This window comes from Ailuropoda melanoleuca, chromosome 1 (genome assembly GCF_002007445.2).
Source record: "Ailuropoda melanoleuca isolate Jingjing chromosome 1, ASM200744v2, whole genome shotgun sequence".
NCBI lineage: Eukaryota > Metazoa > Chordata > Mammalia > Carnivora > Ursidae > Ailuropoda > Ailuropoda melanoleuca.
The window spans coordinates 12609138-12633620 of NC_048218.1; the positions used below are offsets into that span (position 1 = coordinate 12609138).

At 48.4% G+C, this 24483-nt stretch overlaps 2 protein-coding genes across 3 annotated transcripts in view; one reads left to right on the top strand and one right to left on the bottom strand.

Moving 5' to 3' along the window:
- Positions 1-1232: 1232 nt before the first annotated feature.
- LOC117801140 (collagen alpha-1(I) chain) lies at positions 1233-8851 on the bottom strand. Its single transcript, XM_034655290.1, is given in 4 exon segments — positions 1233-1465; positions 7359-7492; positions 7494-8171; positions 8504-8851. Coding segments are annotated over 4 exon segments (1344 nt in total). The 3' UTR covers positions 1233-1281.
- TIAM1 (TIAM Rac1 associated GEF 1) overlaps positions 7869-24483 on the top strand; it is a 371077-nt gene continuing 354462 nt past the window's right edge. For both annotated transcript variants that reach the window (XM_034656384.1, XM_034656389.1), the window contains exon 1: positions 7869-8014. The gene's annotated coding sequence lies outside the window, so the exon portion shown is untranslated. The remainder of the gene's footprint in view (positions 8015-24483) is intronic.

Here is a 24483-nt window from a genome sequence, read left to right on the forward strand (position 1 = left end):
GGAGCCACGCGGGCGGTGAACACCGCATAGCGCACAGATGTTGCCCACCTGAAACGAACATAGGACGTGTGTCAACCGTACTTTAATAAAAAGAGAGGCAGGGGCGCCTGGGTGGCACAGCGGTTGAGCGTCTGCCTTCACGCTCAGGGCGTGATCCCGGCGTTATGGGATCGAGCCCCGCGTCAGGCTCCTTCGCTATGAGCCTGCTTCTTCCTCTCCCACTCCCCCTGTGTTCCCTCTCTCGCTGTCTGTCTCTATTTCTGTTGAATAAATAAATAAAATATTAAAAAAAAAAAAAACAAAGAGAGGCGGAGGGGGCGGGAGGCTGAGACCTGGTAAAGCATCTCGGAGCCCCAGGAGCCTGCCTTAGCTATGGGGTGCCGGGGAGCTTTGGTTCTTCCCCGGTCGATGAATTAATAATCGGGCGAGGGTGGGCCGGAGCGGAGAAAAATCAAGTCAAATTAGTTTTCTTCTGGAGACCCGTGGAGGCCTTCCCGGTCATTGTGTTTGATTTCCAGCTCTTTCCCCTTAAAACGCATTTTGAGGAAAGGAAAAAAAAAAATTTTTTTGTGGTTGTTTGTTTGTCCCTTTGCCTTGAAGTTTCTGAAATATTCCACAGCGCTGTCCTTGCCAATTCTGCTGTTGCTCAGAGTGTGTTCACAGCCAAGTGGAAGAGTTTCTCCACAAACTGCCATTTCAGTGAAAACACAGAAAATAAAATGCAACCGAGCCCATTACACAGAGGAGGGAGTGCGAAGTTCCCTGACTGGGAGGCGGCCTGGCCGGCCGTGTCTGGCCCTGCCACCTTGCCCTTGAGTTTCTTTGCCTTGGTTGCACATAGGAGTCCATAGGTTGAGGCTTCCCCATCTTTTCTCCACGATGGAAGGAGGCTCGTCAGGGCTGGGAAAGTGTCCTGGCTCCCTAAGCCTTTGCTGGATCCTCCTTCCCCCTGCTCCCACCTGTCCTCAGGTAAGAAAGCCCAGTTCAACTAATTCTTTTACTAGGAAGCTTTTTTTTTTTTTTTTCAAGATTTTATTTATTTATTTGAGAAAGCGAGCACGAGCAGGGGGAGGGGCAGAGGGAGAAGCAGACGCGGAGCTGAGAGCAAAGCCCGATGTGGGGCTCGATCACATGTCCCTGAGATCACGACCGGAGACAAAATCAAAAGTCAGATGCTTAACTGACTGAGCTACCCAGGTGCCCCAGGCAGTCGTTTTTAATATCGTCGCCCCTCTCAGGTGGCTCTCATTTTCAAAGAAGGCTGATGTGTTTCCCAAATTTTTACTTGAGGGTCTTAGGAAGCTGGAGATCCGGATTCGGTGTGTCTGCCATGGGGCCCGGGACCGTGCATTTCTGACACCAGCCGAGAATGCTGCTGCACGCTTTGAGTCGCGGGTGGAGAGAAACGCTGAATGGCTGAGTGGTTGTAGGGAACACTACCGGGATGTGCATTAGGCAAGGTTCTCTAGGAGAAACAAATCAACAGGCGATCTTTACACATACGGCGAGAGAGAGAGAGAGAGAGAGAGAGAGAGAGAGAGAAAGGTGTATGGGGGGGAGGTTATGATAGGAGTAGGCTCATGTGATTACAGAGACTAACGAGTCACCAGCTCCGGCGTCTGCAGGCTGGAGGTCTGGGAGAGCTGACGGTGTAGGTTTCCGTCTGAAGGCCGGCAGCCCCAGACCCAAGAGGAGCTGAAGTTTCCCTTTGAGGGTGAAGGCAGGGAAAGACCAATGTCCTAGCTTATACGGTCGGCAAGAGGGACGCCTCCTTAAAGGAGGGTCAGCCTGTGGTTCTATTCAGGCTTTCAACTGATTGGATGAGGCCCACCCACATGGAGAGGAGCAGTCTGCTTTACTCCGTCTGCTGATTCAGATACCAATCCCAGGCAAAACCCCTCCCAGACACACTCAGAATAACGTTTGCCCTAATGTCTGGGCACTCTGTGGCCCAGTCGGGTTGGCTCATAAGACAAAGCACTATAAGATGGGAGGGTGCAGCCTCCCTTGGGGGTCTTCATGGCTCCTGGGTGGTCTTTGCTTATCTTCTTGGAATCCTTCGGTCAGAAGATCCAGACGTGTCCCCTTGTCAGCTGGATCTTCGTTACTGCACCAGATCTCCATGCTCTCAAGGGCGACTCGCTACCTAACGCCTGGGCTCGACCCATGAATTCTGGCATAGAAACAACAGACAGTACCTTACACTTAGGTTGAACCCTTTAATACGGTTGTCCTGGGTGCCTGCTGTGTGAAAGGTCCAGACTGGGGGTCAAGGAGGACCAGGAATGAGACCTCCTCTAGTGGAAGAGGTTGGGGAAGGATGGGCTATGTAATTTGTGGGGCCCAAAGTAAAATGAAAACGCACGGCTCTTTGTTACAAAATTGGGATGAAAGACAATTAGGATTGTTTTTCAAGACAGCAACAGCAGAGCATTAAACCAAGTGTGGAGCCCTTCTGAGCGCCGGATCCTGCGGGAGGGCACAGGTCACCTGTCCCGTAGGCCTTTCCTGGGTAGAGTCCGTTCAGGAGCCAGACGGGGTTAAATGTCCTGGTGGAAATTCTGGGGTATTGATTTGTGCCTCTTTTTGTTTTCCTTCCTTCTTTCCTTTCTTCTTTTCCTCCTTCCCTCCTTCCTACAGGGCAGTTTCAAAAGCCTTATCACTTTCAATGATATCGTGTGTTTATCATCCATTATACTTGTCATTCCAGATATTTATAAATTAAACAAGTTTGTGTCACTTTTACGGTGCTTGTAAATCCCGTTGCAGCAGGGGCTAGAGTTAGAGGCCTATCTACTAAGTCTGTGCTCTCTGGATGGGTGTGGGGGTATGGCAGTCTGAAAGGTGGGGCTCCTGGAAATACTCGGGCCAGGTTTTCAAGGGGTCTGCCAGCTGTGTGTCAGAATACACAGCAAAGTTCTAGGGGAGTGTACCTCAGAACCACCCCAGCAATGGCTTACCTGATCCAGAAGGCAGAGCTTTACCTCTCTGAACCTATTGTCAGGAACTTGGAATTCATTAGTGACCTGACTGGTTGGTTAGAGAAAATCTCAGAAACATTAAAAAAAAAAAAAAAGAAAAGAAAAGAAAAAAAAGAGGCCAGTAAGATAGGACTAAACAAAATTTTTCCATTTATTTTTTAAAAGATTTTATTTAAGAGTGAGAGAGAGAGAGGGAGAATTTCAAGCAGACTCCCTGCTGAGCATGGAACCACCTGGAGCTCGACCCCAGGACCCTAAGATCATGACCTAAGCTGAAATCAAGAGTCGAATGCTTAACCGACTGATCCACCCAGGTGCCCCGAACTTTTCCATTTTAGATTTTGACCCTGACTATCTGCTAATCCCTCTAACTCGGGGGGTGGGGGGATTCATGGGCTAAAGGGGTCTTGGCAAGAGACCGACGAATTCATCAACAGTTGCTTTGGCAAACCAAATTCTCGCCTCTCTCCTAGTACGTTTCAAGTAAATGAGAACCAGGAAGTGCTTTTGTAGCAAATTTTATTGAACACATAGTGTTCAAGCTCCAGGAGAGTAGAGCGTACCCCAAGGAGCTTACATTTGTTAAAGACAAAACTACATTAGAACCGCCATCTTTACCATGAGGGGAGCCTTGCTAGAGAGAGGTGTTCTATGGGCTGCCTCCCGTTCTTTCTTAAAGAGGGCATCCACAACTAAATGACAAAAAAGAAAATACTGAACTCCTTGTAGCAGGGAATTCAAGAGGCTATAACCTCTATTCATTCCATGAACATTGATCGCTTTCTGTGGGCCAGGCTCTGTTCTAGATAGGAGGGCTACAGCAGTGACCCACACAGACCCCAGCGGTGCCCCTAGGGAGCCCTGTTCAAATGGAAGGCCCAGTCAGGAACAGAGGTGACACAAGGCTGCTGGGAGTAAGGACATGGGCTCACCTCTGTGGTGTAGCCTTACTAGGGAGGGCTACTTGTTGTGACTTACCTACCTTTGTATTTTGTGAGGCTTTCAGTCACCAGTGGGGAAGAAAATGTTGACTTGTGGCTGGAGTGGAGGTCATGGACTAGAAATGTGATTTCTGCCCGTTCTCTTGTCCTAAACCCTTCATTCTGCCTTGGACCACTCCATTTTCTCCCTTCATGCCAATGCTGTTTTCTTCAGATGTCAACAGTGCCCTCAGGAGATGGGATGCCATTAGACTCTACCAGATGGCATTTGTCTGTGTTGTAATCAAAATGCCCCCTTCTCTTTGCCACAGTGTGAAGCAACCAGATACTGTGTGAAGCGGACGAGAAATTCACACAAACCTGCAGTAGCTTTTGAGGTCAAGAAATGTAGCCAAAGGCCGGATGCGCTTCATTCTGTTAACCTCCGTGGTAGCACCGTGACTGTGGGAAAGGCTCCCATGGTCGGCCCTGAGCCGATTCTGAGAGGCGAGAGTCCTGACGTCTTGATGGAGGTGGGGGGAGAGAGTGAATGATGGGAAGAACCAAAATGGTGGTTTCCTCTATAGCCACCTCCCCTTTATGGACAGGGCTAAGCCTTTCTCTTATCATCTCATTCAGGGTTTTCAAGCAGTTAATGAAATGTCATTATTCTATTTTTAATTTCTTTTCCTTCCTTCCTCCCTTTTCCCCTCCCTCCCTTCTTTCTTTTTTTCTTTTCCCTTCCCTTTCCCTCCCTTTTTCTTTTCTATGCCCAACATGGGGCTTCAATTCATGACCCTGAGATCCAGATTTGCACGCTCTACGGACTGAGCCAGACAGGTGCCCCTCATTGCATTTTAAAGATCAGGACACTGTGACTCAGTCTTTAACTTTGCTAAACCCCAGAGCTAACTTTTACGAGTGAGTGCATACCGTGTGCTGTGTGTGACCTTTTTTTAACCCCCTCAACATCCTTAGGGGGGTGAGATGGTTACTCCTATTTTACAGAATGAGAAAGTGAGGCTTACAAAAGAGTAAGAGGCTGTTCAAGGCTTCAGAGCTGGAAAATGATGGAACTTGGATCCAAACCAGCCAGTCTAACTCCTGAGTGCTCTTAACTGCTTTTCAGATTTCTTGGAGCAGCAGGAGCTATGCCGGAGGCTATTAGAGGGCCACCCAGGATTCCTCTGAAGTTTACCTTGAAGCAATGGCGCCTCCGTAACAACAGGGCCAACATGGCGGCAGCCCTGAGCGGGCAGAGGAGAGTCCAACCGCTCACTTCCAGGAAAGCCTTCAGTTACCTGCCACTGACACTGGAGGCCTCAGCAGGTTCCACCCACGCGTCTCCAGTGGAAGATGTTTATTTATTTATTTTTAAAGATTTTATTTATTTATTTTAGAGAGAGAGAGAGACAGAGAGAGCATGGGGGGAAGGGGCAGTGGGAGAAGGACAGAAAGACAGTGGGAGAAGTCCATCTCAAGCGGACTTCCTGTTGAGTGTGGAGCTGGACTCTGGGCTGGAACTCAGGACTCTGAGAGCATGACCTGAGCTGAAATCAAGAGTGGGATGCTTAACCAACTGAGCCACCCTGGCACCCTGGGAGATGTTTATTTAATAAACAGTATTTAATGTTACTACATTCCAGGCACTCTTCTAAGCTCATGACTAATATTAACTCATTCATCCTCATACCAACCCTGTATAGTGGGCACTACTGTCATCTCAACTATAAAGATGGGGAAACTGAGGCACAAAGGTGTGAAGTAACTTGCCCAGATCACAGCTAGAAGATGATGGACTGTGATTTGAGAGTAGGCAGCCTGGCTCCAGAGGACAGCCAAATGCACTTCTGAACATACTTTGGGAAAAATCCAAAGTATTCATTTATATATATTGGAATATATATGTATATATTCTAACAATATGATGACTTGTAACCACTTAAGAAATTGCTCTTTCTCCTGGGATGAAAGCTTAGCCAAGGAATGATTCTCCACTGAGAAGCTTGGGCAAGATACCGGCTGAGACGAAGGTAGTTTTTTGAAAGACTGCCTTTTGGAAAATCTCACAAACTCCACTCAGAAAGCTCCCTGCAACACTCATCATGGTACCTCGTGGACGTATCACTCTTGATCTACTATCCTAACCATTCTTCACAAAACTGATGTCTTAGAAGCACTTCAAATCTTCAAAGCTCTTGCCTCTATTCATAGCTCCTCTTCATTTCTTGGTTAAGTATTTTTGAGGGCCCCAAATATGCCAAGTACTGTGCTAGGCACTGGGAAATAGCAGAGAATGAGACAGATGAGATTCTGGGTGGACTGGAGTGCTGTGCTGGTGACAGAGGACATACTTAACTGGCAATTTCAGCCCACATAATACAGGGGAAAGTTCGGAGCACTGGGGGTGGGGGATGTGGGTCTCTAACTTTGACTGGATACAGGAGGTTCCCAGTGTCTACAAGACTGCTGCACAGCTGGAATCCAGCAAATGTCTACTGCATGAATGTATTGCCTGCAAAACTGGGTTCTGAAGAATCCCTAGGAGCTAGTTAAGTGCGGGTAAAGCAGAGGGGCGGGGCAGGGGGGATGGTATTCTGGACAAAAAGGGAAGAGTCCAGTGGTGACGGAGCAAAAATGAGGTTTTTAGAAGGACGATTCTGCAGAAGGGAGAATAAATTTCAGGAGGACAGGGGTAGAAAGATACAGGAGTCCTTTGATGTGGTCGGGTGAGAGAAATCCGGAGGAGGGCATGGATTTGGGAAGTAGGCGAGGACAGAGGGAAGAAGGAGGAGGGAGAAGTCAAGGATGATTTTTAGTTTTCCCGTTCAGGTTTACCCTCTAGGACACAGGCAATGCCTTTTGCAGTTCCTTTTGTTTTCAACCAGATAACCCCAAGAGTCCAGGCCTTCCCACCCCTCAGATTGTTAAGGAATATTCGCCCCAGCCTTTGTTCTTAATGGTGAAGTCCAAGGCTCTTAAAGTGAGGAGGGAGAACCGGCCCAGTGTGGGGAAAGCTTCGTTAGTCTCTACCGTCCACGTCCTGGCTTCAGTGTCCCTCACAAGCTCGCGAAAGGTAAAGGGCAAGCACCGTTTCCGGATTTTACAGAAGGGACCAGGAGGTCTGTGTGAAGCTTGCCCGAGTCACGTACTCTGCCCAGTAAGGCCCAAGCAAGTTCACTCGCTGGGCAAGGTGAGACACCTCGGGGAGTCCAGGACTCCCCGGGATTCGGTTATGGCCACCGTGCCCCACCTGGAGCCTGGTGGGCACTAACATCCCCCAGCATCCACAGGGAGGATTTACGTTAGGGTTTTTCTGCCTCTCGTGAAAAAGTTCCTGTCTCCCCCTAGAGCCAGGCACACGCCTCCCGAGCCAGACCACGTGTCGCAGGTACGTTTTTTTTGGCTTTTCCCCTCCCCCGTTCCGTTCCCCATAGGTGGCAGGAAAATCCTTTACCTCCGACCAATCCCACTGATGCCGAGCCGCGCGCGCGCGCCAACTCGAGCTCCTTCCCTGTACGTCATTGGCCACCTCCACCTATGCAGAGTGACAGGCAGCTTCGCCGACCTATAGCCGGAGGAGGCGGAGGCCGCTCGGCCCTCCCAAAGCTGCTTTGTTAGGGGTTCCCTCGCAGTTCCCCAGCCCGCCGCGCCTTCGCTGCCTTCCCCTGCTCTCCCCAGGCCGCGTCGCCCGCGCTTCGCATGGTGGCAGCGCCGGAGCGCGCGGCGCCCGCATCCTTCCAGCCAGGCGCCACCGGCCGGGATGCAGCGCGGGTACCCAGCGCGCTCCTGTTGTCACTCTCCAGCGCAACTCTGAACGCCCCGCTCCTGTATTCGCCGCCTCTGATTGGCCGCCTGGAGGCGGAGCGATTGTCAGGCGACCCAATCGGAGCTCGGTTTCCCACGGGCTCCCGTGGCCCCGCCCCTGAGGCCGCCGGCAGAGGCGCCCTGACAGCTCCCATTGGCAGACAGCGAGCGGGCCGGAGCGCGGCCGGGCCGAGGAGCGCCGCCGCCGTCGGGCGCGAAGCTCTGCAGCGCCGCGAACGCCTCGGCGCCCGCAGCCCCAGGAGCCCGGCGTCCCCGCATTGTCCCCGGCCCCGTCGCGGAGATCAGGTACGAGCGTCGCCGGTGAGTACCGCGGGCCTGGAGGGCGCGCGCCGGCTGTCCGAAGCCGCCCCGAGGGACCGTGGTGCGTTTGCCCTGAGCCGCTCTGCCCGTGGCGGGCACGTCCTGACCCCCATCTCCCGCACACTGGGGCTCCCGGCGGGTCCTAGCTCCGCCCGATTGGGCTTTACTCGTATTGTTTTCGTGTTCACACACTTGGAAGGTGAGGAGCCGGTGAGGAGAGGCTAGAGGGGACATCCCTTGCGCAAGGGAGCTGTCGGGAGGGAGACAAGCCAGCGGCGCCCAGGTGCCGAATGAAAGTGACAGTGTCCAGGCGTTGGCATTCGGTCTTCTCGGCAGCAGGAGGTCGGCGCTGACCTGAGGCGGCGGCAGCACTTTGTATTTGTCGGCTGATTTTTATCAACTTCGGGGAGGGCTTGCGTGTGCGCGCGCGCGAGTGTGTGTATGTGTGTGTGTCTCCGTCCCTGACTTGGGCACCTCCAGGCCTGGGTTTTCGGCGACGTTGCCGGCGCTCACCTTGGCGATCCGCGCCGCCTTCGGGGCCGGACACACGGGGCGGAGAGCCTGGGGGCCGCCACACAGGGCCGGGGACCCGTGGCTGACCTGGGAGGAGGCATTTAAAGCGGCATTCTGCGCGCGCGCAGGCAATGACTGGTCCGGGTGCGGGGTCCCCAGGGCTGTGCGTAGAGTCCCGGAGCCGGAGCCGGATCCCGACCCCGCCTCGCCCTCTCGCGGGCTCTGCCGCTCGGGTACTGCTGCGCCGCGCGGCCCACCGCCGGGTGGGGGACCCGCGTGGGGCCCGCTTTTGTTTACGGACCTCGCCATTGGGAGAGAGCCGAGCGCTGCGCTCCCCCGGCCGAGACTGCTGCCGCGCGCCCCCTCCGAGCTGGGAGAAGTTGGTGCGTACTGTCAGGTGACGCCCCCTCCCCCGGCCTCCTGGAGAGATGCTGCAGGGAAAAGACGGCTAGACGGCGCCTTCGCGCCCAGTCCCCGCCGCGCACGGCGCCCCCTAGGCCCCGTGCACCCAGAGGCGCCTTGTCCCGGCCAGGGGCTCTCTCAGATTGACGGCCGTCGGGGCGCTGACCGAGCCAAGCTCACCTCCCTCCCAGTAGCATCCTCTGGCCTTGCCTCCGGATCAGCCCAGGTTGATTACGAGCCTGCCTTTTCCTGCGTGCTGGCAAGTCTTGAAGGACGCGCGCGAGCCCTTGGGGACGCTGGCCAATCCATGCCCGCTTTTCTGGTACCCACACGGCCCCGCCGAGCTGCTGTGGGGGCATCCTTGAGTCCCGGTAGCGGTCAGCTTACCCATGCGTGCTGACTTGGTGCACACTTTTAGCTGGAGAAGAGAGTCTGGGCGCTGAGGTCAGACAAACTCGGGTTCCAGTATCTGCTCAGTGTCACTCACAAACTGAGTCACCCAGGCCGAGCTACCTAATCTCCCTGCGTCTCAGTGTCCGAGTCTGTAAAGTGGGGATAATGTGTATTCCCATTTTTCGGAGGGTGGGGGTGGTGGGGGTTTGAACGACAATAAAAATCATCAGGTTAGCACAGTGACTGCCACAAACAAACAGTGGAATGTTCCCCAGCTAGAAGGAATCTATTCTAAAAGATAGACCACTGCCTTTCCCCTTTCTGCTGTTCTTCCTGGCTTCTATTTTATTTTAGAAAGCTCGAAGGACTGTTTTCCGCCTCAAACAGCCCTTGTTTTGCTTGGCCTTAGGCTTAATTGTACTTATCTAATCACTTTTTATGTGTTTGAGTTTCCATTAGGTTTCAGTTGTTTCTTCTTCCCTCCTTCTTCCTGAAGGCAATGCTGAGGCCCAGGCCTGGGTTTGGAGGAGGAAAACTTGTCCAGGTGGGAAGCGGTTGCCCATGAACCGATGGCCACCCTGCAAAGTGATTAGCGCCCAGATGGAGGGAGGTTTGAACAAAGAGATACCTGGAGGCAGGGAGGGGACACTTCCTGGTAAAAGTGAAATTTGAGCCGGGTCTTCTGGTAGAAGTTTAGTAAACCTTTGGTTTCTAGAATATGCTCTTTTGTACCCGGGCTGTAAAGAGCCCCGGCCAGGGAGGTTGTCTTTGCGTGGAAAACACCAAGGTTGCTAAGTAATTATCTTTGAATAGAGAAGAGAGAAACCCAAGGAGGAGGCTGTGGACTAGCCAGGGAAGGTAGAAGGGGAGAATTGGTTTCATCCAGTGTCTTCGAAATGCCGTCAATGTGTTTTGACTTGTTTTTCCTCTGCCCCACCAGCCCGGCATTGCAAATTTTTGTAAGGCAAAGAGAGAAGCCAGTTTGATACAGGAAAAACAAAAAGAAGAAAAACTCTCCTACAACCCCAAATGAGAGAGTCGAAAAGAGACAATCTCAGGCTTGGCCACAAAGTAAGATATTATTGAAAAAGATGTTTCCAGTTTCAACACCCGTTTGCTGGTTGGGGCAAGTTATTGAACAAGGTCCGGTAACATGTCCTTTGCACGTCGACTTCAGGAGTCTTAACTGGCTCAGAAGAGCATACAGACAGAAACCAGGTGAGGGACTTGCAGTCTGTCCATGGGACGCAGGAACCCACAGGGAGTGCTCCCGATACCATTCTGCTCCCTGGGCCTGCCCTGTCACCCCAAGGAGGCGGACTCCCGCAAACAAAGAGGAAGTAGCCTCATTGCTAGATAGCAATTAATACAGGAAATAACCTATTTAATGTTCTCCTAGAGATGATTCTGAGCCTTCTTGCACTTGTTCTGGGAATTCTCTGGCCCTGAGGGATGCTGAAAGGCAGCTGTGCCCCCTGCTGCCGTCGGGGGATCAAATCAATTGGGGGCCTAGACTTAAAAGGGAGCACGTGGTTAGGAAATCTCATTAGCTGACAATTTAACTCCTCTATAATGCTCATCCGAAGAGCTGGGACAAAGACTTCCTCTCCTTTCCCTCTGCAAGTTCTCCCTCCCAGCTTCCCTTTCCTCCCCTCCCACCAAACCTGAAAGGAAAGGCAGCCCTGGTCCAGTCTCCTCCCTGCCAAAATTCCTGCGGTTCCGCAGCCTCCCGAACCCCAGGCTTTCTGCAGTGCCTGGCAGGAAATCCCTTCCGCAGAGCTTTGCCCGTGGCCCACTGGGTCTCTCCACAAGGAGCTTGTGATCTGCAGGAGAAACATTTTGTGAGGCTGTGCATTAGTGGACGGGAGGGTCAAGCCTGCGTTTTCCCTCGTGAGGAAGGCAGGTGAGAATATAGGGATCACATTGAAACCTCAACTAGAAGTCAGGGACAGCAGGGTGTTCTGTCTGAGGGTGCAGGAGGGGTGAAGGTGGGAAGGCAGAAAGAGAATTTGGTTCCTCTGAGCAATGTCCAGATTCCTGAACACCACGGACGCAGGCAGGCAGTGAGAAAGAGCCTTCTTTTCACCGTCTCCAGCCATTGGACTCCTGTATTGAAAACACTGTTCCACGGGGATCGTGTGTGTGCGTCTTTGTGTCTACTCGACATGTGTGCCTAGATACATACACATTTTCCTTTTTCAATTAAGCAGATGGGTAGAGTGTATATTTCTGAGTGTGTCTTTTTGTTTGTGTTTTTCTCAGTATAGGACCCGAAAGGCCCCGGCAAAATTTTCCAGTTTTTTACAATTCCAAACTTCAGGTCATTGCATCCCTAAATATTCAGTTTTATATAGGTAACCACTTCTGTGTTTAAAAAGAAAAGTTCTCATCATGGTAGGTCATTTTTTTTAAAGAACAATAAATAAAGGAGGCACTGAAAGATAAAGCAGTACTCAGCCAGGAACAGAGTGTTTTGAAAATAAAACAATGCTCCAGTGTAAAAGGTCTGGGATATCAATAGTTAGGTGGGTTTTCCCCTTCCAGCCCCTTCCCCACCTCCCGTCCCTTCCTTCCCATCCCCTCTAGCATAAGACTTTCACTGTTTCTGGGGTCTCCAGGGACCTCGTTAAGAAATTCATTAAGGTCTAGACTGTGGTTAAGGAAAGATTCCTCCTGTGCTTGTGGGAGATTCTTCTAGAAGACCTTGGAGCTCTTTTGCTCGGTGAAGTGGTTCCTCCCTAGTGGGCTGAGGCTGAGCTCAGAGGTTTGCATTCCCCAGCAAGTGGGGTCTCAGTTCAGTGAAACGGTAGCAGAAGGGGGGAAGTGCACCATACTACCGTGATATAGGAGGCAGACAACTGAGTGTCTCCAAAAGATGTGGACAGAGTGATGACGCAGGGAAGAGCTAGGTGGGGGGAAGGTTCTTTGAGCTGAGTACATCCTCAGTTACAGAATGGGCCAAGGCCCTTTGAGTTTTGGTGGTGTTACAGAGTTTTTTTCCATAAAAGGAGGCTTGGGTGCAGTTGGGGAGCCGGGGGTCCTCGCATTTTGCAGCCCTCTAGCAAAACCAAAGTGTGATATGAAGGGCATTGCATGCTTTTCTGCCCAGCATCACTTTGAATTTACGAAGGAGGAAGGTTTTAACAAAAAAGCCACCCGTATTATTTAACCTTAGCATCTGCCCCCACAGCACGTGATTTTATTAAAGTATACAGATGTGTGAGGAATTAAGCGGTTGGAAGACAGTGGACCTGGGTGCCCCCCCTCCACTACCCCCTGCTTTGCTTTGGGATGGGCAGCGGGAGGGGATGAGAGATTAGGCTATGGAGGTTCAGTTGCTTTTCCTTAAAAACCCCAAACACTGTTCTCTGTGTCCACGGAAGAGACAGGATATCCTGCAGAAGGAGCCTGGCTTTGCGATGGCTGCCTCCAGCCCAGAGCTCTCCTGCCTGCCACTGCCCTCGCCCTCTCTCCTCCTTGGCTGGGAGCTGCTAACCTTGTAAATAGAGATCAATTCTGGTCCCTTTCCTGGATTCCTCTGTCCTCTGCAGAGGTGATAATGGCCCTGCAAGGCCACCAGGTCAGCCCTGGGGGAGTGGGAGGCTAGGGTCCGAGAATGGGTCTGGGAATTTCCCTGTAGAATTGTTGGGACCATGGACATGGAGTCCATGGAGTTTTCTATGCTTTGCTCTTCAGAAGAGGGGGTGATGGTGGGCCTGGTGTCTGCAGGTTGAGTCTGAGGGGCCCTGAGGAGGGAGGTGTGTCTTGCCTCCCCTTTCCCCCAGCCACATTGGAGGTCTCCTGCGTCTTTAGGATTCCAGCCCAAAGCCTGACCATCTGATCCTGGAGATAAGATCTCTTTTGACCCCACGTTGTCACCTGGGCTGGGTGGAGAGCACTGGCTGAAGTGCGGGCAAGTGAAGATTTCCAGCAGGAAGGTCTGGGAGCCTCTGGAACTCATTAGCCAGTTTTGGGCAGTATTTTAGAAACCCAGACCTGTGACTTTATTCTTGCCGGGAACTTCTTATGTGGATTTTGGGTTTTTTGGACTTAAAAGGAGCCTGACCCAACTGAGGTAATGTGTTAGTTTCCCCCCTCACCCTTTTTTTTTTTCCAAAATGTGCATCTCCATCTCCTCGCATGACACAAGGATGTCCTTGGAAAGTGAGGATGCTTAGCAGGCCGTAGGGCCCTGGGTTCTGATCCCTGTGGGGCATGGGGGCCCTTGATGTGCCAGCGAGGCCCTGAGCTCCCCAGTACCAAGGACACTCCTGTCATGCCTTTTACCTAGTGTCCTGATCAGATTTACCCTCTGACACCCTGTGAAGCGCCTACTTGAGCTGTCCACAATCAGGTCCCAGGTGTCCGAGACTTCGCTGGGGGCGGGGCGGGGGGCAGATTCTGCTGCCTTCTGGCGGATTGCGGAGTGTTGACCTTCACCCTTTCGTGTTTAATGTGTGTTTAAAGAGGGGCCGTTGTGGGGGTGGGGGGTGGGGAGAATGCCATATGCACTTTCTTTCATCTGAAATGCCCTTCGGATCCCACTGTTACTGTGTCTTTTGAATATTCCTGCCATGGTGAAGCTCTGACCCCAGGGTGGGTTTTACCCTCCGCCTTTCGGAGGGCTGGGGCTTCGTACGTGTTTCTTGTGTTTCTTGTTCTCCTAAGGATCTGACAGACATTTCCAAGTTTGCCCTAATCAGGATGCAGTCTCTGGCTATAAAACTTCAGTCGATTTGGCTCAAATATAGTTAAATTGCAATTTTTACTCGGCGGTAATGATCCAGTTGTAGTACTTTTCCCTGCCATCAAGTGTATTCTTTTTTCATCCATATTCTTAAATTCCAGAAATGCCAAGTTTGATTTCTTTCTAAAAACAGTGTGTAAATAATTCCATATAGCATTAACAGACTCCTGGAACAGGCAAGCCTGCATGACAAGCGTTTTGTTCCCAACCCTCTCTGCTCCCGCCCACTCCTGTACTCTCTTCAGAAATGATCACTTTTGTGCATTTTTGTTTTTTTGTTCTTCTAGTGGTTGTCTTTGTATCTCTAAGTAACGTGCTTATACCACTTTTATTTATCTATTTCCTGCGAGGATGCAGGACCATTTCGCTGATCTATCGCTTCTTACCTCCTTCCTTCTTTCTCCAGATTTTTGATGGTTATATTTATAGTTCTTATATTGATTATTCTTCAGTCTTTGTTACTTGTATAGATCTCTAATTTAGCTTCGTCAACCGAAGACTGACTTTTAACCTCCCCTTTGTAAAGTGAGAATATTGGTGCGCTGATCTGTCTTTTCTCTCCACTCCCCCCCCCTTTTCTAACACCCCCAGCTTCCATCGCCACCAGGATTGTAAGATTGTGTTCTGTACGCATGATTGTCTTCTATGGCTTGTCTATAGCTTGCTTTTTTTTTTTTTTAAGATTTCATTTTTAATCTCTACCCCTGATGTGGGGCTTGAATTTATAATGCTAAGATCAAGAGTCACATGCTCTACCAGCTGAGTCAGCCAAGAGCCCCTAGGTTGCTTTTGTTTTTATAACAGCTTTATGCATATATAACATACATACCATACAATTTAGTTCCTTGAAGTGTGCAATTCAGTAGTTTTTGATATATTTACAGAGTTGTGCAGCCCTCACCATAATCAATTCTAGAACATTTTCATCACCCCTAAAAAAAACCCTGTACCGATTATTATTCGCTTCCCTTGCCCACACCTCCCCCTCGCCTCTGGTAACCACGAATTTACGTGTCTCTATAGATTTACCGGTTCTGGATATTACATATAAATGGAATTGTATAATATGTGGCCTTTTGTGTCTGTGTTCTTTCACTTAGCATCACGTTTTCAGGGCTATCCATGTCGTAGCGTGTGTCAGAATCCCTTTATACGGCTCAGTGATATTTCACTGTATGGATACACCCCATTTTATTTATTCATTCATCCATTGATGGACTTTTGGGTTGGTTCTACCTTTTAGCTCTTGTGAATAGTTACTGCTGTGAACGTCAGTCTACAAATGTTTGAATACTTAAAATGTTTTTTTTTTTGGTAAACACCTAGGAGTGGAATTACTGGGTCCCATGGTAATTCCATGTTTACTTTTCCGAGGAACTGCCAGATTGTCTTCAAAGTGGCTGCACCATTTCACATTTCCACGAGCAATGTATGAAGACTCCAGTGTCCCCACATCCTGCCCAGCATTTATCCTCTCTTGTCTTTTTGATGATGGCCTTGATGAGGTGACATCTCACTGCAGTTTTGATTTGTATGTCCCTGACGATGAGAGATGCTGAACATCTTTCCGTGTGCCTGATGGCCATTTGTGTATCTTCTTTGGAAGAAATGTCTATTCAGGTCTTCTGCCTGTTTTTTTTTTTTTTTTTTTTTAAAGATTTTTTTTNTTATTTATTTGACAGAGAGAGAGACAGCCAGCGAGAGGGGGAACACAAGCAGAGGGAGTGGGAGAGGAAGAAGCAGGCTTCCAGTGGAGGAGCCTGATGTGGGGCTCGATCGCAGAACGCTGGGATCACGCCCTGAGCCGAAGGCAGACGCTTAACGACTGAGCCACCCAGGCGCCCCTTTTGCCTGTTTTTAAATTGGGTTATTTGGTTTTTTGCTGTTGAGTTGTAGGAGTTATTTTGTTTTTTTACCATTTATTTATTTGAGAGAGACACAGAGAGAGAGCACAAAGAGAGTGAGAGGGAGAGCCCGACAGGGGGCTTGATCCTAGGACCCTGAGATCACAGCTTGAGCCGAAGGCAGATGCTTAACCGACTGAGGCAGCCAGGTGCCCCAAGTTGTAGGAGTTCTTTATATGTTTTGGGTATTTACCTCTTATTGGATAGATGGTTTGCAGATACTTTTTCCCATTTTGTAGGTTGCCCTTTCCCTTTGTTGGTGGTTTCTTTTGGTATGTAGAAGCTTTTAAGTCTGATATAGACCCCCTTTATTTTTGATTTTGCTTCTTGTGCTTTTAGACATGGTTTCCAGAAAATCATTACCAAGACCCATGTCAAGGAGCTTTCTTCCTATATTTTCTTCTAGGAGTGTCATGGTTTCGGTCTTACATTTAAGTCTTTAATGCATTTCAAGTTAATTTTTGAGAGTGCTGTAAGATAAGGATCAAGTTTCATTCTTTAACATGTAAATATCCAATTTTCCCAGCACCATTTATTGAAGAGACTTGTCTTTTCTTTCTTGAATATTCTTGGCTCCCTTTGATTTCACATTTAAAAAAAGAGCAGGGGCACCTGGGTGACGCAGTCATTGAGTGTCTGCCTTCGGCTCAGGGCGTGATCCTGGCGTTATGGGATCGAGCCCCACATCAGGCTCCTCCGCTATGAGCCTGCTTCTTCCTCTCCCACTCCCCTGCTGTGTTCTCTCTCTCTCTCTCTGGCTATCTCTATCTCTGTCAAATAATAATAAAAAAAAGAGCAATACTGTTTACTTCAAAAACTCACTGTGTCTGATTCAGTTATTTATTTACCAAGGCTACATGAAGGAAATATTTGCAAAGTAATTTGAAAGTGAGCTGTCTTTGGGTATCCGCTTTTGGGCATTACATTTCTGCTGGGTGATATTTCTTGTTGTGTTATGTTAGGACAGAGGTCCTAAACTGAGGGCAGTTTTGCTCGCCAGGCGACCTTTGGCAATGTCTGGAGGTATTTTTGGTTGTCACCTTGGGGAGGTTCTGCTGGTTTCTATCTAGATATAAGGAGCTATCAGGCATCTAGAGGCCAGGGATGTTGTGGACGTCCTGTGATGCATAAGACCGTCCCCCAGAAGAAAGAATGATCTGGTCCAGAGTCCGTAGTGCTGAGGTTGAGAGACCCTGCATTCAAAAGACACAAATACTATTAGCATGTATTTAAATTTCTTCACTTGGCAAAGGAGCTTTTGTTTCCTAGATATTTGGAAATGAGCTGTCAGATTAATAATGAATAATCTGAGGCATGAGATTATTTTGGTTATTATTTTAGCAGGAGTAAATGAATAAAGTATCCTTTTTAGGATAGAAAGTTTTTTTGTTGTTTTTCTTTTGTTTTTTTGTTTTTTTTAGAGAGGGGGAGGCAAGGGGCAGAGGCAGAGGGAGTAAGAATCTTTGTTTTTTTTTTTAAGATTTTATTTATTTATTTGTCAGACAGAGAAAGCTCAAGCAGGGGGAGCGGCAGACGGGAGAAGCAGGCTCCCCGCTGAGCAAGGAGCCTGATGCGGGACTCGATTCCAGGACTCAAGGACCATGACCCGAGCTGAAGGCAGACACCTAACGACTGAGCCACCCAGGCGTCCCAGGGAGCGAGAATCTTAAGCAGGCTCCACGGTCAGTGCTCAGTCTCACAACCCTGAGATCATGACCTGAGCCGAAATCAGGAGTTGGACACTTAGCCTACTGAGCTACCCGGGAGCTCCTGGGACAGATGGTTTTTAAAAATTGGATAATAAACGGATTAACACTGCAACCCAAGAAGAAAAATTGGATAATAATTTCAGGGGTTTTGGGCTTCTCGGTGCTTGAGCGAGTTCACCCACTTAATGAGTGCAGAATAGTGCTAATAACAGTGTTATGAACGTCCCATCCTTAGCCCTTCACTCTGCCGTGGTTAATGTTATGGGAGGAAAAGCATTTGCAGTCTGATCATTACATTGTTACTCCTCTTAAGCAGTTCATGGAGCATTAAAAACATTTTCAGGAAAAATGTCCTGTGCATGATCCACTGTGACATTTTAGAAAAATTTTTTGAATGTTAGAATAATTATCTCATCTTGAGATCTCTGATTAGAAATTATCATTTCAATCTGTAAATATCAATTGAACTTTAACATTGCCTTGTAATTAAAAAATTAAAACCTCATAGTTGGTTTTCATTTAATAATTCAACAATCTATTGTTTTTTCTTTTTAAAGGTTTTATTTATGTGAGAGAGAGAGAGAGTGCGTGTGCGCATGAGCAGGGGTAGGGAGGACCAGGTAGGGGCAGAGTGAGAGACATAAGCAGACGCCCCACTGAGCAGGGAGCTGGATGCAGGGCTCGATTCTAGGACCCCAAGATCACTACCCAAGTCGAAGGAAGATGACTGAGCCACCCAGGCACCCCAACAATCTATTGTTTTTGAGTAGATTTAAAAAATTCATCCTGTGGCTTTTCTTTTTCCCTCTCCCTCCCACCTCCCCCTTCTGACAGTTAATGCTTGATGTGGGGATTGAGTCTGCCTGCAGCCTTGGCCCTGGGAATCCTCACCCATAGTAGCAAACCATTCAAATTGCCTTAAAGAAAAAGATTTGTGGGAGCCTGTCCTCGCAGGGCTTCAGCTTGCTTGGAGTAAGAACACCCAGATGTCTTCTCTCTTTGAGGAAACGGGGTTAAAGCCAAATGGACGTATTTATAAGTATTGCTAGTTAGCATTAGGAACTTGGAGTCTTCTTGCCAAAGGCATTAGAGATCGAAGTCAACGGCCCATTCTTTACACCAGGACTAGTTAACAGCTTATTAGAGTGAGAAGGGCTAAAATTACCCCTGATGGACAGCCTCTGAATTTTAATTGCGGTAATCCATGTCTTCTCAGCCTGTGATACAGCAGTTCTGGGTCCCATCCATGTCAGGAAAAGTGAATTTATGGGCGTCCTAGCAACCAGCGTCTAGCAATGTAGAATGCCTGGACTTTATTAGGGGCGCATGGAGCCAGCTCCCCCAACATTCGGGGGCTCAGCCCATAGCCACGACCTCTATGAGTCACGGGTTCGGAGAGACCAGTTCCAGGAGCATAAGATGCGGTCTTGGTTGCTATGTTATGGTTGCTAGAAAACCGTACATGATTTGGGGGAAAATGGAAATCTCTCAAGGAAATATTAAGGTACAGTTTTAACATTTGAAAAAATTACTTTCTGGAATCCAGAGATGGAGAGCTTAATTAGGACATGAGTCAGGTTGGATGGTTTCATACCCTGAGTATTACAACAGTCTCTGTGAGTCAGATCTTTGAATTTCCTCCTTTAATTTGAACAAAAGCTCCGACATCTAGAAGTGTTGAAATGGTTAATGGCTTTTGATTACCTGGGTTCATCCTTTCTCATTTTTCCCAGACAGTCCATGGGTTTTCCCCCAACCCCCTTTTGTTTTTGGTCTGTCTCTGTGATTCTTCCCAAATATCTCCTCATCAATGCTTTTTTCCCCTTTAATTACAAAGTATTTCCCTTAATTACATCAGGTACTTATAGTGAAAACCGTATAGCCAAAATACCGACAGTAAGTATCTTTCAGTATTGAGACTAAGGGGGATTCTTGCTTTCTTATGAAAGCTTTTGCAGTGAGTGGGGTTCCTTTGATAATCAGAAAAATTGCACTAATTAAATCCACATTCAGCTTTGCGTTGGTGGGGGCCAGTGGGAACTTAATCTCCCAAATCATATTTTCTTGTCCCGTAATCCATTTACACATGGGGATTAATAGCAAAGTGCTCCTCTCAACAATGAGGACAATGGGAAGAATAAAGAGTATGTGGATTCTGGCCGGAGTGAGCCAAGATGAGAAAGCCTATAGGGCCACGAAGAAGCCCGGTGATTAAATATCAATGGAAGGATTAGCTCCATTGTTGATGGATCCTTTCAGGCTAGGATTGAACCCAGACCCTCAATCATTAGAAAGTTGTTGACTTTCTAGTGTTGACTGCATCCCTTTCTTTAGAATCCTTCTCCAGAGAGAGTGGTCTTACATCCACAGTCCCAAACATGATTGTGCCTCTTGACCTCGGGTTTTTTCCCCTAGGATTGCCTCCTTGTTCATGAGCTGTCCCATCTTCTCAGAAGGTCCTAAAGCATGGATGATTTTCAGGTCAAGTTTAATTCATGTCTTTGTTTGTATTTTAGGGCTGCTGCAAAAGGTGCTTCAAACTGGGTGTCTTAAGACAGTGGAAATGTATTCTCTCATAGCCTGGTTGCTAGAAGTCCAAAAGCCAGGTGTTGGCAGGGCCACGCTTCTTCCAGAGGCTGTTAGGGAGGGGTCTTGTCTTGCTTCTTCCAGCCTCTGCTGGCCCCAGGTGTTCCTGGGCTTGTGACAGTATCACTACCAATCTCAGCCTGCTTCTTCACACACAGCCTGTGTCTGTGTCTAGATTTCCTTCGGTCTGTTATAAAGCCATCAGCTATTGGATGTAGGGCCCACCCTAATCCCATATGACCTCATCCTTACTTGATTTTATCTGCAAAGACCCAGTTTCCAAATAGGGCCCTATTCATAGGTGCTGGAGGTTAGGACTTGAACATGTCTTTTTTTTTGGGCGGGGGGGGGGGACATAGTTTAACCCACAAGAGTGTCCAGGCAGTACTCCATTCGACTGTTTAAAGCAGTAAAGGACACGCAACATGGATGTGTCCTTCCTAAGAGATGAAATTTTCCAAAAGCTGATATGTCACCATGAGTCTATTACTATTTATTTATTTACTTATTTGCTTACTTTCTTAGCAAAGTAGGCTCTACGCCCAATGTGGGACTTGAACTCAAGATCCCAAAATCAAGAGTCGCATGCTGTACGGATGGAGCCAGCCCGGTGCCCATATGTCAACATGAGTTCAAACTTCTTTTTTTTTTTAAAGATTGTATTTATTTGTCAGAGAGAGAGAGCGAGAGAGGAGAGAGGGAGAGACCCCAAGCAGGGGGAGCAGCAGGCAGAGGGAGAAGCAGGCTCCTTGGAGCCACCCAGGCATCCCGAGTTCAAACTTTCAAAGGCCCTTTGGTCCCAGCCCTGCTTTCCCCATTTCATCTCTCAGGACTCTTTTCTCAAAAAGTTTGAGCCAGTGAACCAAAAGTCCCTTTTGCTCTGGGTTATATCCTAGCCTATCCTTCCCTCCCCTCCCCTCCCCTCCTTCCCGTTGTTGCTCACATGGTCTCCACATCTGGACTGTTCCCCATTTTTGCTGATCAGATCTGCCTCTCTTCTTCCAGGTCTGGTTGAAATCAGCTGTCTTCATGCAGTTTCCTTGGTGTTCTAATGCCTAATGGCTCTTTTAGATGTCTTCTCATAGTTTACCTTGTGTCTCAGTGAACTCTTCTTGGACTGCAAACTCTTTGAAGGTAGGGTCTCAACCAAATTGACTGTGGCTTTGATCACAGCACCGCTGTGGAGGAGCTTGGTAGATGTTTAGATAAACTAGCCCCCGATTTACCCAATTTACACCATCAGCAGTCAGTATATAGGCACAGTACATGGGTCGTTGCCAAGACTGCTGGCCATGGAGGGTAACAGCTTAGAGATAAGCCCAAAGCAAAAAAGGTCTGTACTCAGGAGAGACTAGTGACAGACAGGCAGATTCTGTGAGGACCCACTGGCAGGAGGAAGGTGTCTCTTAGTTGCTGGTAAGTGGTCCTCCGCCAGGATGAATCTGACGCTATAGCGGGAGCCAGAATTAGACAGCCTGCATTCGAGCGGAAAGGTGGGTGGGTTGGTGTCTTAGTTCAGGCCGCTATATAATGAACTATCATAGACTGGGTGGATTAAACAGAAATTTATTTTTCTTGGTCTAGAGGCTGGAAGTCCTGAGATCAGGGTGCTGTCATGGCTGGATTCTTAATGAGGGCTCTTCTGGTTACGTCTTCATCTTGTACTCACGGCCTTTCCTTGTGCATGCACACTCAGAGAGATCCCACATTTCATTTTCTTTTATATCAGTTCCATCAAAGGGCCTCTACCCTCATGACCTCATCAAAACCTAATTATCAAAACCAAAGACCCAGCCTCCAAATACCATCCCACTGGGGATTAGGTCTTCACCGCATGAATTTTTGGAGGATGCAAACATTCAGTGCATAGCAGTGAGCACACAGCCAGGTGTAAGCAGTTTGGAACCAGGAGAGGAAGAGAAACCAGAAAACCCCAAATCTAAGAGCCTTGTGCCGATACACCTTTGATTCCAAGGTGAGCTCTTGGGGACCTGGGCTGCGTTAAGGCTTACTGGGGCTTGGGGCTGGGCAGCCCAGGACCTAGCCTGCAGGTGGATGGGGAAGAATTTGTGCGTACTGAAAGTATTCAGGGGCACCTGGGTGGCTCAGCCATTAAGCATCTGCCCTCGGCTTGGGTCATGATCCCAGGGTCCTCGGATCGAGCCCTGCATCGGGCTCCCTGCTCGGTGGGAAGCCTGCTTCTCCCTCTCCCACTCCCTTTGCTTGTGTTCCCTCTCTCGCTGTCTCTGTCTGTCAAATAAATAAATAAAGTCTTTAAAAAAAAAGTATTCATAGAAAATCATGGAAGATCTAAGGGTGGTAGTGAGGGGTGGGGGCAGGGAAATAGTGAGGGGTGCAGCTGTGTGGTTTTAGGAGAATGCGCTTTGGCTGGGAGGTAGGATTATTCTGGAGTACAAGCAGAGAGGGAGACAGTGGGGAGGGGATCTTCATGGAGGGGGTGCCTTGGATCGTGGTTCACGGCTTGTGGTGGGTGTAGGGTTGAGGGCACAATGTTCATTGCACGTGACCACAGAGGGACAGATGAAGGCAACTGGTTCCAGGGAAAGTGAACACGTTGCTGGTTGGGATCTGATAAGGGTCCAGGCCTCTGCTTTGGCGTTCTCAAACTATTTTTCTGGGCCGGGGCTGCCCGTAGACCTGAGCAAACATGGGGCTTTGAAAGGGACTTCACATTGCAAACGGGATCAGATCATTCTTTAAAATGTATTTTTATTGGTGCGCCTGGGTGGCTCAGTCGTTAAGCGTCTGCCTTCGGCTCAGGGCGTGATCCCGGCCTTCTGGGATCGAGCCCCACATCAGACTCCTCCGCTGGGAGCCTGCTTCTTCCTCTCCCACTCCCCCTGCTTGTGTTCCCTCTCGCTGGCTGTCTCTCTCTCTGTCAGATAAATAAATATTAAAAAAATAAATAAATAAAATGTATTTTTATTGGGGCACCTGGGTGGCTCAGTCAGTTACGTGTCAGACTCTTGATGTTGGCTCAGGTCCTGATCTCAGGGTTGTGAGTCGGAGCCCCATATCGGGCTCTGTGTTGAATATGGAGCCTGCTTGGCATTCTCTCTCTCTCTCCCCCCCCGCCCCTCCCCCCTCAAAAAATTAAATAAAAAATGTATTTTTATTTACTGCACGATGATTGTAAGAGCAATCAAGTACATTTAAAAGGAGAACATTCTCCCACATTCCTACTGTGGGAACATATTGGTTGCTTTTGGTTTTCTCTGTTCCTTCTTATCCATAATTGTCACGTCCTTTTTATATATTTGTACCTCTTGCTTAGATACAGCTTTGTATTTTGTTTCTTTTCACATAACACTGCATTGTCAACATGGGCAGTTTGGCGGCTTCGTCCCCAACTTATCATTTATGATGATCACACATTCCGGCGAGCTGATCATTTGCTTAACCATTTTCCTTTAATTGAATGTTCACGTTGTAGCTTTTTATCACTATTTCAAAATTTTTTTGAAGTTCTTTATGTTATGTATATATTTCTTTTTTTATTTCTTTTTTCAAACTAATTTTTCTCAATACATTCCCAGGATGTGGTATTTGTATTAAACACAACATTTAAAAAAGAATGACTGTCTCTGCTTGGCGGGGAGCCTGCTTCTCCCTCTCCCTCTGCCTGCCACTCCCCCTGTCAAATAAATAAATTAATTTAAAAAAATGGCTGTTCATTTGAATTGTCAAACTGCCTTCCAGAAGTCTTGATCTGTTCATATATATGCGTATGTTGGACTCACCACAGCTGAGCCAGCATGGGGTCTTAATCATTAATTTGTTGCTGTTAATTGAATCTCTTTCTTTGCTTTCAGGAAGGCTGAACTTTTTGTGTTTATTATTTTGAACATTGTTTTAAACTTTTAGAAAACACTGTCATTGGCTTATCTTTAAATCCTTAACATATCCTGGAACCAAGCAAATAAAATAAAACAAGCAACAACTTCCTTTTATTCCTTCCCTGTGAGACGGTGAGGTTGAAGGTCTTCCTAGCTTCCGGCATGCTGAGTCTGACTCTCTGAACCCAAAGCGTAGAAGGTGAAGGGGATGCACCCTTAAGGGTTCTGAGGCACAGGCTGGTGACAGGGTGGCAGGTGACCTGCTGTGGGCTGGTTTTTGTTAGTTTTGTTTATAGACTTTGTTTTTTTTAGAGCCATTTTAGGTTCACGTCCAAATTGAACC